The 18,878-nt window shown below is 43.5% G+C and overlaps 1 protein-coding gene and 1 long non-coding RNA gene across 2 annotated transcripts; one reads left to right on the top strand and one right to left on the bottom strand.

Annotated features, from left to right (window-relative positions):
* Positions 1–3,630: 3,630 nt before the first annotated feature.
* On the top strand, positions 3,631–11,167 carry LOC131497932 (small ribosomal subunit protein eS6-like). Its single transcript, XM_058704677.1, is given in 2 exon segments — positions 3,631–10,610; positions 10,612–11,167. Coding segments are annotated over 2 exon segments (822 nt in total). The 5' UTR covers positions 3,631–9,911; the 3' UTR covers positions 10,735–11,167.
* Positions 11,168–11,374: 207 nt separating this feature from the next.
* LOC131497941 (uncharacterized) lies at positions 11,375–18,772 on the bottom strand. The gene is made up of 2 exons (XR_009255224.1): positions 18,497–18,772; positions 11,375–13,517 (listed from the first exon to the last, which is right to left on the bottom strand). It is a non-coding gene; the product is annotated as an uncharacterized LOC131497941 (long non-coding RNA).
* Positions 18,773–18,878: the final 106 nt, after the last annotated feature.

Genomic DNA, 18,878 nt, shown 5'->3' with positions numbered 1-18,878 from the left:
ACCTTGGGCATGTCATCTAACTTTTTAAAGTCAGGGTTTTTTTAATAATTTTTTTAATGTTTATTTTTTTTACATTTATTTTTGAGAGAGGGAGCACAAGTGGGGGAGGGGCAGAGAGGGAGACAATCCTAAGCAGGCTTCAGGTTCTGATCTGTCAGCACAGAGCCCAGTGCGGGGCTCGAACCCACAAACCATGAGATCATGACCTGAGCCGAAGCCAGATGCTTCACTTCAGCCCACTTCAGATTCTGTCTCCCTCTCTCTGCCCCTCCCCACTCACGTTCTGTCTCTCAAAAATAAACATTAGAAAATAAATAATATGAAAATAATACCTACATTAAGCATTACAAATATGTGAAGTATTCAGTCCTATCCCAAGAGAAACTAATTAAAAAGGGACAGCAAAGGGTGCCTGGGTGGCTCAGTTGGTTAAGCGTCCATCTCTTGATCTCAGCTCAGGTCTTGATCTCAGCATCATGAGTTCAAAGCCCCACGTTGGGCTTTGCCCTGGGCATGAAGCCTATTTTTAAAAAGAGCAAGGGAGCAATGGGGACCTGGTGGATGGAAAGGGGGAGGAGCAGGGTACAGAGAGTAGGAGACCTTGAACTGGAGCCAAAGAGCAGGTGCACCAACCCAACAGCTGTGCCAAGAGACTGTTGTTACAGGTGCATTCTTCTGGTTTTATGCTATTTACTTGTTGATGGTGATTGTCCCTGTCATGATAGCCTAACAACACACTCAGTTGCCCTCTGGGGCCATCCAACCACTGGGCCAGTGGAGGCAGGGGATAATCCGGCACATGGTATTGCCATGCCCCTCTCAGCTGAATTAGTTGTACAACAAAGGTGGGCACCACAGACAACTGGGGGACCTCCCCTCCTTGTTTTCTTTAGAATTGTCCTTTAAGAGTTTTAAGTTTTAGCTGTGTACTTACTGGGTGAATCCCCCAACTGTTTTGAGACTTAGAAACATTGGCAGTTTCAGAGATATATAGCTGAAGGACCCCATTTCATGCCACTTGTGATTCTGATCCAGCCTCTCAAGCCTTGGCCTTTTAGACAACCCTCTCCACCACAGAGTTTGCACCTTCATTAATGTCCAGGGATCAACAGATGCTCTTTTTAAAAATTTTTTTTAATGTTCTTATTTACTTTTGAAGGAGAGAGAGAGCATGAGTGGGGGAGGAGCAGAGAGAGAGGGAGACACAGAATTCGAAGCAGGCTCCAGGCTCTAAGCTGTCAGCACAGAGCCCGATGGGGGGCTTGAACCCACAAACTGAGATCATGACCTGAGCTGAAGCCAGACGCTCAACCGTCTGAGCCACCCAAGCACCCCGATAGATGCTCTTTTGACATGACCTTTCATCAGTTTTGGAACAATGAAGGCTGCAAGCGGTCTTACATTGCTCTTGACAGATTTCTCACGTAAATGAAAGAATACAAGAAGGATCAGTAGTTATTTTCTAAAGCCCATTTGTGCCTTTATTGTAATGGACTAGGACACAATGCTAGGGACTAATTTTGAAAAGATACAAGTTTCAGTCAGTGAAGTGAGGAGACCAAAGCATACCTCATATAGTAGTTACGAGGTTTAAATGAGGGGAAAATGTATGTAAAACACTTGGCAAAGTGATAACATATATAGTGCAGATTTCAAATGGATTCTAGGGGCACCTGGGTAGCTCAGTTGAGTGTCTGACTTTGGCTCAGGTCATGATCTCGCTATTCATGAGTTCGGGCCCCACATCAGGCTTGCTGCTCTCAGTGGAGAGCCTGGATCTCTGTCCCTTCCCTGCTTGCACTCTCTCTCTCAAATATAAACATTAAAAAGTAATAAAATGGATTCTAAAATAACACCACCAAAAAAATTCCTTCCATAAAGTAATAGTAATCTAGCATGTTACTATTTCAATATTTTACAATACTATTACAATAGTGTGTGTCTATTACAAAACTGATTAAAATATACTTTGATTCTATCCGTGGGATACCAAACCTGATTATTTAATCAAGATAATTAGCTTGGAAAGATTGGACCCCCTAACATTAGTTGTCAGGGAAGTACATTTAAAACTAGAATGATGCAGATTCAGATTTGTGTATATGCTTGAATGAGGGCGAAGCTACCATCTGTAGATTATGACTGAATCTCTAAGTCAGAATTCTGTCAAGGCCGAATGATAGGGCAGTGTGGCTGGGCCTCCATTCACCCATTCTCCCAGGTGCCTGCTACAGGGGCACACCGGGCTGCATCCTGAGCGAGAGCCGCTCCTCCTGAGACACGGATGCGTCTGGAAAGGGAGCCGAGTCCTAGCACGCAAGGCACATTTATGGAGAACCTGGTGTTAAGCTGTTTGTAGAGCACTCGCTTCTGGGTCTGGGTTGCTGCATAGCAGAGCAGTTCCCTCACTGGGGTCTAAGGGGTTGGGGCGGGGGGGAGGGGGCAAAACAAAAGAAAACCAAAATAAGAGACAACTACAAGGATGCCCACTTTCAAAGCAGGATGGCTCAAAGGAAAAAGCTTGCAAATCCCACGTGTCAGTGAGGATGCGCAGCAGGTGGAACATGCATTGCTGGTGGGAGTGCAGAATGGTCCATTAGAAACCAGCTAGGTAGTTTCTTGTAAAATGAAACGTACCCCTAACATACCACCCAGCAATTCACTCCTGCATGCAAATGTTCATAGCAGCTTTATTCGTAATAGCAAACACTTGGAAACAACCCAAATATCCAACAACTACTGAAAGAACAAACTGTGATGTATCTACTCAATACGACTTAAGGATAAACTGATACATGCACCAATGTGGATGAATCACGAGAGCCTTGTACTCAAGCCAAAAACAAAGGACTACATACTTTGTGATTCCACTTACATAACATTCTAGAAAACATTCTAGAAAAGGCAAATTGCAGTAACAGCATATCAGTGGTTGCCAGAGGCTGTAGATGAGGGAGGGGATTGACTGTTTAGGGGCACGTTGGAAATATTCTGTATCTTGATTGTGGTAGTGGTTACATGACTGTACATTTGTTGAAAGTAGTCAAATTCTACACTTCAGATGGGTGAGCTGTGTAGTATGTAAGTAAATAAAGCTAACTTTTTAAAAAGAACAAGGCAAAGATACCATTTCCTGATGCATATGCAAATTAAAGGGACAATGAGATAAAACTAGAATAATTAAAATTTAAAAGGCAATCAAGGGGCACCTGGGTGGCTTAGTCCGTTAAGGTTCTGACTTTGGCTTAGGTCATGATCTCATGGTTCATGGGTTCAAGCCCCGCCTCAGGCTCTGTGCTGACAACTCAGAGTCTGGAGCCTGCTTCCGGTTCTGTGTCTCCCTCTCTCTCTGCCCCTCCTCCACTAGTGTTCTCTCTCTGTCTTTCAAAAATAAATGTTGGGGCGCCTGGGTGGCGCAGTCGGTTAAGCGTCCGACTTCAGCCAGGTCACGATCTCGCGGTCCGTGAGTTCGAGCCCCGCGTCAGGCTCTGGGCTGATGGCTCAGAGCCTGGAGCCTGTTTCCGATTCTGTGTCTCCCTCTCTCTCTGCCCCTCCCCCGTTCATGCTCTGTCTCTCTCTGTCCCAAAAAATAAAAAAAAAAAAATTAAAAAAAAAAAAAATAATAAATAAATGTTAAAAAAATTAAAAGGCAATCAAGAACAAATGTTGGAGAGGTGCTACAACTGGGGCTTTCACATACGGAGTGTAAAATGGCGCGACCATGTTGGAACACCAGGAGTTACTTGTGAGTTAACATTTATCTATTTATGAGTCTGCAATCCCACCCCTAGATAGCCCTCCTCCCAATAAAATAAGATGCCCAACAAAAATGGTTTTTGTTTTTAACTTTTTAGAATATTTTATTTATTTTTGAGAGACAGAGCATGAGCAGGGGAGAGGCAGAGAGGGAGACACAGAATCTGAAGCAGTCTCCAGGCTCAGAGCTGCCAGAGCCCGACGTGGGACTGGAACTCATGAACCGTGAGCTCAAGACCTGAGCCAAAGACGGATGCTTAACTGACTGAGCCACCCAGGCACCCTGCCCACCAAAAATGTTTATTGCAGCCTCATTCATAATAACAGAGTTGGAAACAACCCAACTCCATAGAAGATCAGATAAAATGGTCTGAAATACTACTACTCAGCAATCAAAAGAAACAAAACTACTAATCTATTCAACAACATGGATGAATCTCAAACAAATTATGTTGAGTAAAAGAAGGCGATGCAAGAGGACATGATGTATAACTCTACTTTGGTGGAGTTCAACAACAGAGGAAAATAACCTCTGGGGATTAAAATCTGAACAATGTTGGGGTGCCTGGGTGGCTCAGTCAGTTAAGCATCTGACTTTGATCTCAGCTCAGGTCTTGATCTCAGGATTGTGAGTTTGACCCCCACATTGGGCTTCATGCCCAGCATGGAGCCTACTTAAAAAAAAATTTTTTTTGGAAAAAAAAAATCTGAACAATGTTTCCTTCTGGGAGTCAATGGTGTAGTAAGGGGCACTAGGGAACTTTCTGGAGTGATAGTAATGCTCTATTCTTGAGGGGGGTGTTGTTTACATAGGTAATGTCAAGTTGTGCACTTAAGACCTGTGCGTTAATTTTTTTTAGTTTACTTATTTTCAGAGAAAGAGAAAGCACGAGTCTGGGAGCAGCAGAGAGAGAGAGAGAAAATCCCAAGCAGGCGCCACACTGTCAGTGCAGAGCCTGATGTGGGGGCTGGAACCCACAAACCGCGAGATCATGACCTGAGCCCAAGTCAGTTGCTTAACTGACTGAGCCACCCAGGTGCCCCTACCCTGTGCGTTAATTTTAAGACAGCACTTTTAAGAAATTGAGGTGACACTGAAATGACATAAAATTAAGCATTTTAAAATGAACAATTCAGTAGCATTTAATATATTCACAATGTTGTGTAACGACCACCACTATCTAGTTCCAAAACATTTTCCTCAAACTAAGAGGAAACCCCAGCACCCCTACCTCCAACCCCCACTTTCTGCTTGCTAGTTTTATAGTTTATCTATTGTGGATATTTAATATAAATGGAATCATACAATTTGTGACCTTTTGTGTCTGCTTTCACTTTGTATATGTTCAAGGTTCATCCACTTTGTAGCATGTATCAATATATCATTCCTTTTTATGGCTTAATAATATTCCAGTGCATGTATATGTAGGGTCACAACCCTCTCGGGAGTTCCTGGTGTAGTCTGAAACCACTCCCCATAGGCAGTGGGCAGGGACAGACTGAGGAAAGAGGCAGGCCGCTCTGTGTTGGTAGGTGGCAATTTTAATAATAGCAAAGGGAACTTAAATACAAGGCTTATCTTGGTTGGCTGCAAGATGAATGGATCCCCACACCTGCCCCGCCAAATCTTAAAAGCTTATAAAGAGGCCCTAACTGGGCTCAGCCACATATACCAGGCAGGTGTTTTCAGCATCACATCACCATCTCAAGGTTCTGTCCTTGGAACAGTCTCTGGGAGCAGGAAGGCAAGGGACTGGGGAGGGAGGGAAGAGCTTTCAAGGGCCTGGGTCCAGCTCACAGGTCAGTGAGTGGTCCTGTCTTTTTTTTAATCAGTCCTCCAGCAATATATACCACAATTTATTTATCCATTCATCCGTTGATGGGCATTGGATGGTTTCTATTTCTGGGCTATTGTGAATAGTGCGATTGTGAACATGTGTGTATATGTATTTGTTTGCCTGTTTTCAATTCTTTTGGATATCGTATTAGTTTGCTAGGGCTGCTGTGACAAAGCACCACAACTTGGGTTGCTAGAACAATAGAAATACATTGTCTCATGGTTCTGGAGGATTGAAGCCTGAGATCAAGCTGTCTGTAGAGTTTGTTCTTTCTGAGGATGTGAGGGAAAATGTGTTCCATGCCTCTCTCCTAGCTTCTGGTGGTTTGCTGACAATCTTTGGCATTCCTTGGCTTGTAGACATATCACCCCAATCTCTGCCCTCATGTCCACATGGCATTATCCCTGTGTGCATATCTGTGTCTAAATTTTTCCTTTCCATAAGGACACCAGATTGAAATAGGGGCTCACCCTATTCTAGTATAACCTCAACGAGTTACATCCTTCAATGACCCTATCCCCAAATAAGATCACAGTATGAGGCACTGAGGGTCAGGACTTCAATATATTAATCTGGGGGCACACAATTCAATGCATCAGAAGTATATACCTGGGAGTGGAGTTCCTGGCTCAGATCAGCTACTGATAATGCTGTGACAATGACAGGATCAGTCTCGGTATGCAGCTCTCTAGAATAATTATGATAGTCCTTGAGTGCATGATATATTTAAAATTTGAAAGATAGTCCAATTGAAACCAGACATCCCAAATCTGAATGTTCTTTGGCAGAAGAATACAAATTTTAGACATCTCTCTTGTTGGGAAACTAATTCAAAACCAGGATCCATGGGCTTGGTAAGTACAGACATCTCAGCAATCATATCTGAGACTATAGCTGATACAAATATCACTGATTCTGTTGCCTCTGTCAGACAGGAAAAGTCTCAAATCCCTAGAGATGAAAGAATTTTTTTTTTGCATTCCCTCTCTAGCCTAGACAAATTGCCCTTCTTATGGGTTGTGATATTAAAAGATGAAGTCTTTGACATTGAAAATCTCATCATGATGTATTTCAGAAGGGAAGTAAATCATAGTTCCTGGAGGAGGTATTCTAGACATTTTGTTAATTTGTGTACTTCTCTCCTTATAATGGATGCTTAAGCCAAACAAATTAGTGAGTTTCCCTTATGATTCAGGCATTGTTCTTGGTGTAGACACACATGTGCGTACACACACATACACACACACACATTAAAAACTTCTTTCAATATTGATATTATCTCTTTTTTAGATAAGAAGAATGAGGTTCAGAGAGTTTAGATGACTTGGCCAAGGTTATTGAATGAATTAGTGAATGTATGTACCACCCAGTTTCCTAGTACTTTGTAGCAGTTACCAACCTCAGAAATCAATGGGAAGATCTAGGCTGAAGGAAGGATGGCCTGTGAAGCCAAAAAAGAGTCAAAAAATGTTAGAAGATTGACAAATGTGACAGTGAATTAATCATACGATCAAAGGTGCCCTAACTGTTCAAAAAGTAATAATTAAATGATTTATAAATGATGTTTAGTGTGTTTTTGCCCCATATAGTGTTTCTTATACATTTTCATCTACTGAAAATGATGAAATAGACAGTATATGGCCATATAAAAACTTCTGCCAGTTGTCAAAAGGAGTTTCCAGCACCATTATTCTAATATCTATGGCACATTCCCAAACTGTGGGTTTGGAAATGGAGGTTTGGTTTTCTTCTTTACCTTTTCTTTTCTTTTGTCTCAAGATTTACTTTACTCATACTACTCTAAATTAAGTGGCCTGTGTTGACTCTAGAATAAAATGACCTGCATTTACACTCACAGATCTCCTAGTGATTACATACCCTAAACGTTACCTCACTGTATACCTCAGAGATGCAGCTGTAAAAAAAAAAAAAAAAAAAAAAAAAAAAAAGACCTCATAAAATGGAATCGAGAAGTTCAAACTGCAAATTACATTGTATTTTATTTCTATGAGAAGTCAAATTCAAGACCAGTGCTATATCCATCATAGCGAACAACCGGCAGCTAATTAATTCTACAGAGACACTTGTAGTGTCATTAAAGAGTTTTGCCAACTCTCACCTGTCACCTATCTTTTTTTTTTTTAAGTTTATTTATTTAATCTGAGAGAGCATGAACAGGGCAGGGGCAGAGAGAGAATCCCCAGCCATCAGCACAGAGCCTGATGTGGGACTTGAACTCCTGAACCATGAGATCATGACCTGAGCTGAAACCAAGAGTCAGACACTTAACTGACTGAGCCACCCAGGCGCCTCCCCCACTGCCATCTGTCACCTTTCTTGACAAAAACCCTCCCCTAATATTGCAGATGGTAAACCAACTCCTCAGTATGAAAGAAAACATATGTTTGGAGTCATGAACAGTTTTTAAGAGAGACAGCAATAACATTTTCTAATTTAAAATCTACATGATTGTTTCGAGACAAGATGAAGTAAAAGGGATTGGATTTATACTTCTCCCAGGAAACAGCTAAAAAAATTGGACAAAATATGAAACAATGAGTTTCGGACCCTGGACAACAGGCAGCAAACCTGAGAGATGGGAAACAAAGCATGTGACCTTGTGGTTGCCCCAGCTTACTGCCTGGAGAGAGTTTCTAGGCCAAAGCTCAGGGAGTTGGAGGCCAGGGGGAGCTTCTTAGAGCCCCTGAGTTGAAGAAGGGGAACTAGGAGTTGGGGAGACCAGGAATTCATAGGCAGATTCTCAAAGAAGAGAGCTACACCCAGAGAAGGGACAGGGAAAGTGTTCAGGAGATCTACAGAGGAAACTTTTCTGTCTTCAGCTGAATTCTGACCAGCGCATGCTTAAGAAAACACCACCCACACCTGAGGGGAAACCCACCTAAGGGAACAGTCCTCAGAACTCATATAGGGACAGGAATAGATTATGCCCCCCCCAAATAGATTGGTTCCCCCAATAATTCACGGGACATCAGATTGAACATTCAGAGGTATATAGCCTCAATAATGGGGAAAAATTAGTCCCAGACTAAATAAAGTCTGTTCTAATCCCACCTAACAGAATTTAAATCTTTAAAAAATATTTTTTTAATGTTTATTTCTTTATTTTGAGAGAGACAGAGAGTGTGAGCGGAGGAGGGACAGAGAGAAAAACACAGAATCCTAAACAGGCTCCAGGCCCTGAGCTTTCAGCACAGAGTCTGATGCAGGGCTTGAACCCATAAACCGTAAGATCATGACCTGAGCGAAAGTCGGACGCTTAACCGACTGAGCCACTCAGGCCTAACAGAATTTAAAATCCACATGGTTGAAATAATTTATTTCCCATCTTTGGAGACGGTTGTCTTTCCATCTGGCCCCTCAATAAATATTTTGTAAAGTTGAATAGAGATTTTTACTTTGTCCAGATTTCAGCATCCGACTCCCCAGTTAAACTAAGTGCAAAGGGAAGACATGGGTGAGAACATCACAGAAGTAAAATGAGGTGTATCAATAAATGTATCGAGGGGTCAGAATATCCTGTCCCCTTCAAGGTCCTTCTAGCTGGACTAAGAAAAAATTGAGGAGCGCCGGGGTGGCTCAGTCAGTTAAGCATCCAACTTTGGCTCAGGTCATGATCTCACGGTTCGTGAGTTTAAGCCCTGTGTCGGGCTCTGTGCTGACAGCTCAGAGCCTGGAGCCTGCTTCCGATTCTGTGTTTCCCTCTCTCTTTCTCTGCCCCTCCCCTGCTCATGCTCTGTCTCTCTGTCTCTCGCTGTCTCTCAAAAATAAATAAACATTTTAAAAAAAGAAAAAAAATTGACATGAGACAAATTAACAGAGAAAATAAAATTTAAGAGTATATGTACAAGCAATCCAAACAGACATGGAAATTCTGACGTCAGGCAAAATGAGGGATATATGTCATCCTGAACTAAGGAGAAGCGGACAGGGATCTGGGACTTCAGAGGGAAGGAATGCACATCACAGGGTGATAACAAGAGCAGGTGTTTGGTAGCTGTTTTCCCTGCCATACAGATGGGTCACTCAGATAGAATTTATCTGGTAATAACCATTGTTTTGGGAGAGATCCCCAATTTAAATTCTTCTAAGTAGTTAAGGGAGGGGCAAAACTTTTATTGAGCCCACAGGGCTTTAATTGCCCTCAGCTTGAAATCATCTTCATGCCAAAGTGGCCCGTCTTGGGGCAGCCTGCCCTGGGCCCCTACACATTCCATTTCTATATTTTCTCCTCTGTCTTGCTCGTGTCCCATTTAGCAGCAGGTGAATCCAACTCTCTGGGTAAAACTATAAAATCTAATGTCCCCATCAGTGCTTAGAACATGTGATGACAAAACTCTTTTTCATAGTGCCTTGGAGGTGGTAAGCAGCTTTAGGATGAAACTGAACACGTCCTTCCAAGCTGCTAGCTGCCAGAGACTCATTGACGTGGATGATGACCGGAAACTTTATACCTCTTACGAGAAGTGTACGGCCACAGAAGTCGATGCTGATGCTCCGGGTGAGGAATGGAAGTGTTATGTAGTCCGCAGCTGTGGTGGCAATGACAAACAAGACTTCCCCATGAAGCATGGTGTCTTGACCCATGGCCGCGTCCGCCTGCTGCTGAGTAAGGGACATTCCTGCTACAGACCTAGGAGGACTGGAGAAAGAAAGTGCAGATCTGTTCAGGGCTACGCTGTGGATGCCAACCTCAGTGTTCTCAACTTGGTCATCGTGAAAAATGGGGAGAAGGATATTCCTGGACTCACGGATGCTCCTGTGCCTTGTTGCCTGGGGCTCAAAAGAGCTAGGAGAATCCGCAAACTTCTCAGTCTCTTTAAAGAAGATGATGTCCGCCAGTGTGTTGTGATGGGGCTCTTAAACAAAGAAGGTAAGAAACCTAGAACCAAGGCGCCCAAGATTCAGCGTCTTGTTACTCCACGTAACCTCCAAGGCAAATGTCGGCGTATTGCTCAGAAGACACAGAGTTCTAAGAAAAATAAGGAAGAGGCTGCAAGAAGACACTAAACTTTTGGCCAAGAGAATGAAGGAGGTCAAAGGAAAGTGCCAGGAACAGGTTGCCAAGAGACAGAGGCTGCCCTTTCTGAGAGCTTCTACCTCTGAGTCCAGGCAACAATGAGATTTTCTGGGTGCCTTGGTGGCTCAGTCGGTTGAGCATCTGACTCTTGATTTCGGCTCACGTCATGATCCCAGAGTCATGGCATCTAGGCCCACTTGGGCTCCATGCTGAGTGTGGAGTCTGCTTGGGATTCTTTCTCTCCCTCTCCCCCTCTCCCCAGCTCTCTCTCTCTCTCAAAATACAAAAAACAAAATTAAAAAAAAGAGATTTTCTGGGATGCCTGGGTGGTGTAGTTGGTTGGGTGTCCGACTTTGGCTCAGGTCATGATCTCGCAGTTCACGAGTTCAAGTCCCATGTCAGGCTCTGTACTGACAGCTCAGAGCCTGAAGCCTGCTTTGGATTCTGTGTCTCCTTCTCTTTCTGCCTGCCTCCCCCTCCCCATCCTGCCTTGCTCATGCGCTGTCTCCCTCTCTCTCTCAAAAATAAATAAACATTAAAAAAAAAATGAGGTTTTCTAAGAGTAACAAATAAATAAGATCAGACATCAAATCTCAAAAAAAAAAAAAAAAAGAGCACGTGCTAGCAATACTGGAAACTGTTTAGCCCCTCATTTTGAACAGACAATGTACCTGTTGTTTGGTAGCATTACTGCATTTGTTGCATCCACACGACTCCTGAAACAGAATGCTACAGGCAACAGTGACAGTCACAACAAAGTTTATTACAATGAGAGGCAAGGCCGACCGATCCGGACCAACACTCTTGATAAGAGTGTGGCTCCGAACAGCCAGGGTACAGAGTTTTTAAAGCCGATCACATCGTTTTATCATTACCTGGGAACAGAACAGAGAAACAGTTCCCAGATGAGTTAGAAACAGTTGCCAGATGAGTCAGAAACAGTTATCAAATGAGGTGATTATTTTAGACTTTCTGCAGCTAAGTTGCAACCAGTGGGTCTCCTTGACCTTGTCTCTGATGCTCTTTTTTTGAGCTTTTGTTTCCTTCATTGGTAAAGCCTGATTCACAAGAGTATGAAGTATGATTTACAAGAGTAAAAGCAAGGCTGTTATCTTTTGATCTTCAGTGTCAGAACAAAGTTGTTATTTTTCAAGCTGAGCGTTAGCCCTACACTACAATTTAACCCTTACACATCCTTGTTATACAATTATCCATCCACACAATATCATTCAGGCATCGCACCTCTCCAGGGACTATGCTGGTGATTCTGCCACCCAAGACATTCGCTCCCCAGCAAAATGGCACTATTCTCTGAAGCTTGGTTCCGAGAAACTCAGTAATGTTGTTAGAATTGTAAGTTAGTCTTCCAAGGTTGGTCCCATAAGCCTTTTGTTGAAATTGTGGGTTTGTGGGTTTGAAAATGGAAGTTGGTCCTTTGGTTTTCTTCTTCTTCTTCTTCTTCTTTTTTTTTTAACTTTGTTTACTGAGAGAGAGAAAGAGAGAAGAGGCAAGAGAGAGGGAAAGAGAATCCCAAGCAGGCTCCATACTGTCAGTGCTGAGCTTGATGCGAGTCTTGAACTCATGAACTGTGAGATCATGACCTGAGCCAAAATCAAGAGTCAGACACTTAACTGACTGAGCCACCCAGTCGTCCCCTTTGGTTTTATTCTTAACCTCTCATTTACTCTAGTGAGTACACTTTGTCATGGGTCCAGCCAAACCTTCTACTATCCTTCAAACTCTCTACAAACCCTCTAACAAGCTTCTAGATTGAGGAATCTTGGAGGGGGCAGGGTACAAATTATATGCACAGTTAGGGGCATGGACACAGAATCCAGCTTTCCTCTCTGGAATGCCATGCCTAATTTCCCACCTAACTCCTACCTATTTCAGCCCTGGGCTGGTCTGGGTCTCCTGCTATCTGTCTCTTTTTCCTTTCCTTCTTTCTCTCCTTCTCTTCCTCCCTCTCTAATTTTTTATGGTGGTAAAATATATGTAACATAAAATTTGCCATTTTAGTCATTTTAAATGTACAACCCAGTAGCATTAATTACACGCGCATTGTTACACAACCATTATCACTGCCTACTCCAAATATTTCATCACCCCAAACAGATGGCTAGTGTGGGAGGCTGTTTTTTCCAAAGCTACTGCAACAATATCTCTGAAAACACGTGTAATCTACAACTGGTCTCACCATTCTTCTGTTAGGAATCAGGGTCTGATTTCCCGCCTCTTGGATCTAGGAGAGCATGTTACTGCTCTGGCTGAAGAGTATGGCAGAAGGGATGCTGTGTCCCTTTTGAAGCTGGGTAATAAAAGATGACGCAGCTTCTGCCTTCTTCTTTGGAACATTCATGCTTGCAGCGCTGAGCTGTCATGTAGTAAATCCTACTCCCTCGAAGCTGCTGTACTTTGCAGAAGCCAAGCCACACAGAAAAGCCATGTGAGGACGCTCTGGACAACAGCGCTTGTCTCTGAGCCATCAGGCACTTCCAGATTCTTCCAGTCCCTCGGCCTTTGAATCTTTCAGACTGAGGTTTCGGACATCATAGATGAACAGAAACAAGTCATTCCCACTGTGCCTGCTCCAGATTCCTGGCTCACAGAATCTGTACGCATAATGCAGTGAAGGTTGTTTTAAGTTGCTAATTCTTTGGACAGTTTGTTATGCAGCCATAGCAGAAGTCTAATACAAATTATTGGTTTTAATGCATAATTAGAACACGTTAGCTCCATTCACTCCTTCCTTCTTTTTGCATTATTGTTGTGATTTAGAAGATTACGTATAGCCAGTCATGCAGATGGCCAAAATATATTTCTCATATAAATTTGATCTTCATCCGTGGTTTGTGGCTCACAGCTTTCAAGACCCTTGGAATTTCCTGAAAGAGACAGAATGAATGGGGGAGGAGCAGAGAGGGAGAGAGACACAGAATCTGAAGCAGGCTCCAGGCTCTAAGCTGTCAGCACAGAGCCCCATGCAGGGCTCAAACTCGTGAACAGTGAGATCATGACCTGAGCCAAAGTCAGATGCTTAACTGACTGAGCCACCCAGGTGCCCCTATAAGGTGACTTTTGGAAAGCACCTAAGAATGTGGGCTGGTTGCCAGGGGAACCAACAGTGAGCAGAGGGATGGAACTTTCAGTCCCTCCCCCTGATTTCCAGGGAGGGGAAAGGGACTGGAGGTTGGATCAATCACCAACAGCTAATGATCTAATCAACATGCCTCTGTAATGAAGCCTCCGATAAAAAACCCAAAGGATAGGGTTTGGAAAGCTTCCAGTTTGGGGAGCCAGAACACTTCCACATGTCACAGTGCTGGGCCCAAACTCCAAACTTCTGGGGACAGAAGTGCTTTTGTTCTGGGTATTGCCCTATGTTTCTCTTCATCTGGCTGTTGATTTATCTTCTTTTAAATTATTATTTTTTCTTTTTTTATTACGGTATATTATTGTAATTGTTTTTTTTTCTTTTTTCTTTCTTAAAAAAAATTTTTTTTTAATGTTTCTATTTATTTTTGAGACAGAGAGAGACAGAGCATGAGCGGGGAGGGGCAAAGAGAGGGGGAGACACAGAATCCGAAGCGGGCTCTAGGCTCTGAGCTGTCAGCACAGAGCCCGATGCAGGGCTTGAACCCACAAACTGTGAGATCATGACCTGAGCCGAAGTCGGACGCTCAACCGACAGCCACCCAGGCGCCCCTTTTTAAAATTATTTTTAATAAACTAATAATTCAGTGAGTAATTGGGTTTCCTGAGTTTTGTGAACTGCTCTAGCAAATTAAAGCCCAAAACCTAGGACCGTCTGCATTATAGCTAATTGGTCAGAAGTACAGATAACAGCCTGCACTTGTTGTGACTGGCATCTGAAGACCAGTCATGGGAACCTCCAATCTGTAGCTGGGTGGTCAGAAGCACAGGTAACAACCTGGGCTTGCAATTGGCATCTGTAGGGGTGGGGGGCACTCTTGTGGGACTGGGCACATAACCTGTGGAATCTGATGTGGATGTGAACAGTGTCAGAACTGAGTTGAATTGTAGGACACCCAGCTGGTGTCCAAGCATCACTTGGTAGTGTGGCCTCTCCACCCCAACAGACACGTTGGAATTGCGTGAGCAGAACCCCTTATTTAAAGTTACATTTTAATTCTACTATATATTGCAAGACTCCTGAAAGCAACACTTGGCTTTCTGGAGGCTTTCCTTCTTAGATTTTCAGTCTCTCACTTTGCAGCCCTAGGCTTTGACAAATGTCCTGAGAGAGTAATGCTGTGTGCTGGAAATCTCCCATGAGTTCTGCCAACATTTTTTTTCTAGTTTCTCTCCCCTATGAGTGGTTCTTCTTGAAATGAAAGCCTGGACTTTCAACATCCTGCCTGTTTCCAGAATTTCCAAATGCTCCCAGTACAAAAATACCTGTAGTGATCAGCTACACATTCTTCTTCCTCAATGTCTTCATCCCTCTCGACCTGCTACTCAAAATGTGGTCTGTGGGCCAGGAGCTTGTTAGAAATGGAGAATTCAAGCCCTATCCCAGGCCTCCTGAATCAATACTTTCTCTCCATTTGTTAAAAGAAGTAAACGAAGCTTTGGTTAGAGATTAAACAGGACACTCTGCTATATTATAATAATGATAATTGAGTGATGAACTTGACTTATATTATCTTGCATTCTTACAACAGCCCTGTAAATTAGGTATGTTTTATTCTTTTTATTAAAGAATTTTAGAAAAAAAATTTTTTTGAGAGAGAGAGAGTGTGAGCAAGGGAAGGGCAGAGAGAGAGAGAGTGAGAGAGAGAGAGAATCCCAAGCAGGCTCTGCATCATCAGCGAGGAGCATGATGCCAGGGTTGAACTCGCGAACTGTGGGATCATGACCTGAGCTGGACTCAAGAGTTGGACACCTAACCAACCGAACCACCCCGGCACCCCGGGTAGGTTTTATTCTTATTTAATTGTGGAGAACTGAGGCTTACTCAAGCGGTTATATATAATTAGCTCAAAGTCTCATAGCTAGTAAGTAACATAATTGTAAAGAAATTATAAAGAAATTAATTTCTGGAGTTGTATTATATTATATGTATTATATTATAATTATGTTTATAATTATCAAGAAATTGATTTAAAAAGTTAAGACAACATACAGAAAAAGTATAAAGAATGAAAGTCACACGTAATTCACCACGGTTATTAATTTTGGTATGCATCTTTCCAATTGTGTGTGTTTGTGAGAGAGAGAGAGAGAGAGAGAGAGAGACAGATGAATTGTTGAAATGGTTTTGTGACTTGTTGTTTCTTAATGAAACATCGTGAGCATCTTAATACCACCCTTGCTCTTTTCACTATATCTGGCTGCCTCTTGTTTCAATAAGTTCTTTTGTGTCAGGATAGGGAGCTGCATTCATGTGTCGGAGAACAGCAGCACTCCTGGTCACTCCCTTTTCATCGAGGAGCCCTCTCCCATCAAGGAAGCAGTGGCTGGCGTGTTTTATCTCATTCTTTTTAGGGAAAGACCCACACAGCAGAGAAGAAAATCGTCATTTATTTGTTTGCGAAATTTCAAGGTCAGACATATGAAATATTTACGAAAAACGTATTTGCTTACTGACCGCCAGCCGGAATTTCCTGCTCTGAAGAGCCTAAGATGTACCTTAGGTGGCAGATGGGGAGACAATGACGAGGAGATTTAGCAAAAGGAAGTCAGTCGAGAGCATTGCAGAGAGCAAGATGGAGTCACTCATGTCAAACAGTGGCCTGTGTCAAGCAATGATGCAAGCAGCTAAGAGCATCACAGCAAAGACCAGCACCAGGGGGATGCCACGCTCAGAACTGACAACCAGCAGGAACAGAGGAGGTCTGCAAAGGCCCGAGACAGATGAAATCCCTTTAGAAAGGGAGGATGTTTGAAGCAAACTATCAGAATCTGGACACTGACTCCTCTGTGTCTGACCACTTCAAAAAGGCAGCTGCCACTGAAGGCTTTGGCCAGTGGATCCCCAACAGAACAGAGACCCTTCACTGCTTGAACAGCATAAGCACTTACTAGTGCCAGGAGCTGACCAGGAGCGGACTGAGGCCTTATCCCAGCTGGGGATCAGACTGCCTTCACTTTTGGTTCGTTCGCTTCCTACCCCTGTTCGATCTTGTTTGTTGTGTGACTTGTAGGAGGTGCCCTGCTCTGTGTGACTTCTAGGAAGCCACGTTAAACATGTGAAATGTCATTGTGTTTGGAATCCCGAATCTGCTTTATAGTGACACTAACCCTGCTTTATGGCTGAGTGAAATGGGCCTGTGGAAAGACACAACTTCACAGTGTGCTCACGACAAGCATTCACAATCACTGTGGCTCCCAGCTTTGGAATTCCGGACTCTGATTTTTACTAGCTCTGTGACTTGGGCTAATTATTTTTAATCTCACCCCTCTGCTTTCTCAAATACTAGGAGAATAATATAAACCTCAGTGTTGATGCAGGAATCAAATGAATTAATATTAGGAAAGTCTCAGAAGAGTGCTTGGCACAGAATAAGCCCTCAAATGTTAATTCTCCCTCCTCCCTTTCCCTTCTTCCTCTCTTCTTCCTCCTTCTTCTAGGCTAATGTGTGTCTCTGTGTCCTGTACTTCTCCTCTGCCAATGATTTTGAGAATCAGAGATCAGAAAAGACCTGTACCAGCTTCCAGAAGGGAAGTCCCAGAGATTCCCTCTTGCCCAATATGAGGACATCTGAGATATGTAGGCAGATGGGCCTGAGATGACCTCAAAGTTCGTGCCCTGAGTTCAGGAAGAGTCAGATGCTTCCAGGAGCCCATGAAGGCTGCAGAGGCAGGAGAGAGTTGTGTGTGTGCGGTGATGGGTGGGGGGCGGGGGGAGGGTGAGACCCTTTGGTCACGAATAGGGTTGGAGTGTGCAGTCAGGCAGAAATGAGGGCATTTCAGTATGAGCCAATAGCAACTGAAGACCAGGTTGGAACCCTCACAGGTATTGGGCACAATGTAATTCCCTAAAATTAGACCCAACCACAGTATTGCACCTGCAATTCTGACACAAACTAGCGGGAGTTAGTGTTGCCTTTACAGGTTAAGGGAACAGTCCCCAACAAGACTGCCCTCACTTCAGATGCCACCTGCAATTGGGGGGGTCCCCAAGCCACCTATGCTTTTGACCAACTGGCTGCAGTTTCAGGGATTCCCACACCCCTATGAGGCTTGATAATTCACAAGGATGACTTACAGAACTTGGGAAAGTTCTATCCTTAAAATTACAGTTTTATTAAAAAGCATCTGAAAGAGGACCAGACAAAAGAAGAGACCAATAGGAGGATCTTGAGCAATGGAGCTTCCATGTCCTCTCTTCTTGGAATCAGGAGGTGTCACCGTTCTAGAATATTCCTGCATTTGACAACCAGGAAACTCAACTGGGTTTTGGCATCTGGGGTTTTTATTGGCGTTTCGTTACATAGGCAGGATCTAACATATGGGCAAGCTCTCTGGCATGACTACCCCCCATCCTGAAACTATCTAGGGATCTGCTGCCACACTCCTATCCCTCATGTAATTCCAACAGCTTGGGGGTTCCAGCTCGGGACCCGGGGACAAAGACCAGACAAATTCTGTATTACACAGCAGCAAGCATCCCTAAATTTGCGCAAGATAACTTTCTGATACAAAATGGAATTCCAAATAAGAGCATGTCAGCCTCAGAAGGCCAGCACATATCCTTGGGGCAATTTCTAGAGACCTCAGGAGGCAGCGCCGGTTGGGATAATGGTGAGCTGCTCCCCCCACAAAGGCTCGAGTCACAAGGACTGGAGGACACTGTTTGCTCCAGGCAGATAATTATGTGGGGCCAGGCAAGGGGTCCTACCTTCCTATGGGCCATCACCCAGCCTCTGGTTATCAGGATCATAGTGAGCTCCTCTCCATCTCCCATTTCTGCAGTAGAAATGTTCATACAACTTCGTCCTTCCTCTCTCCCCTCACATCTAGTGGAAAGAACATTGAACTCAGTGCCCAATTCCTGGGTTCAAAGTCCAGTTCTGCCACTGACCTTTCTTTACCTCTCTGAACTTTAGTTTTCCTTTTTTTTTTTTTTTTAATGTTTACTTATTTATTTTGAGAGAGAGAGGAAGAGTGCGAGCAGGGGAGGGGCAGAGAAAGAGGGAGACACAGGATCAGAAGCAGGCTCCAGGTTCTGAGCTGTCAGCACAGAGCCAGACATGGGGCTTGAACTCACAAACCATGAGATC

The sequence above is a fragment of the Neofelis nebulosa genome, chromosome 2, assembly GCF_028018385.1.
Source record: "Neofelis nebulosa isolate mNeoNeb1 chromosome 2, mNeoNeb1.pri, whole genome shotgun sequence".
Lineage (NCBI taxonomy): Eukaryota > Metazoa > Chordata > Mammalia > Carnivora > Felidae > Neofelis > Neofelis nebulosa.
Note: the sequence above shows the minus strand (reverse complement) of the source record. Positions and strands in the feature narration are given on the sequence as shown.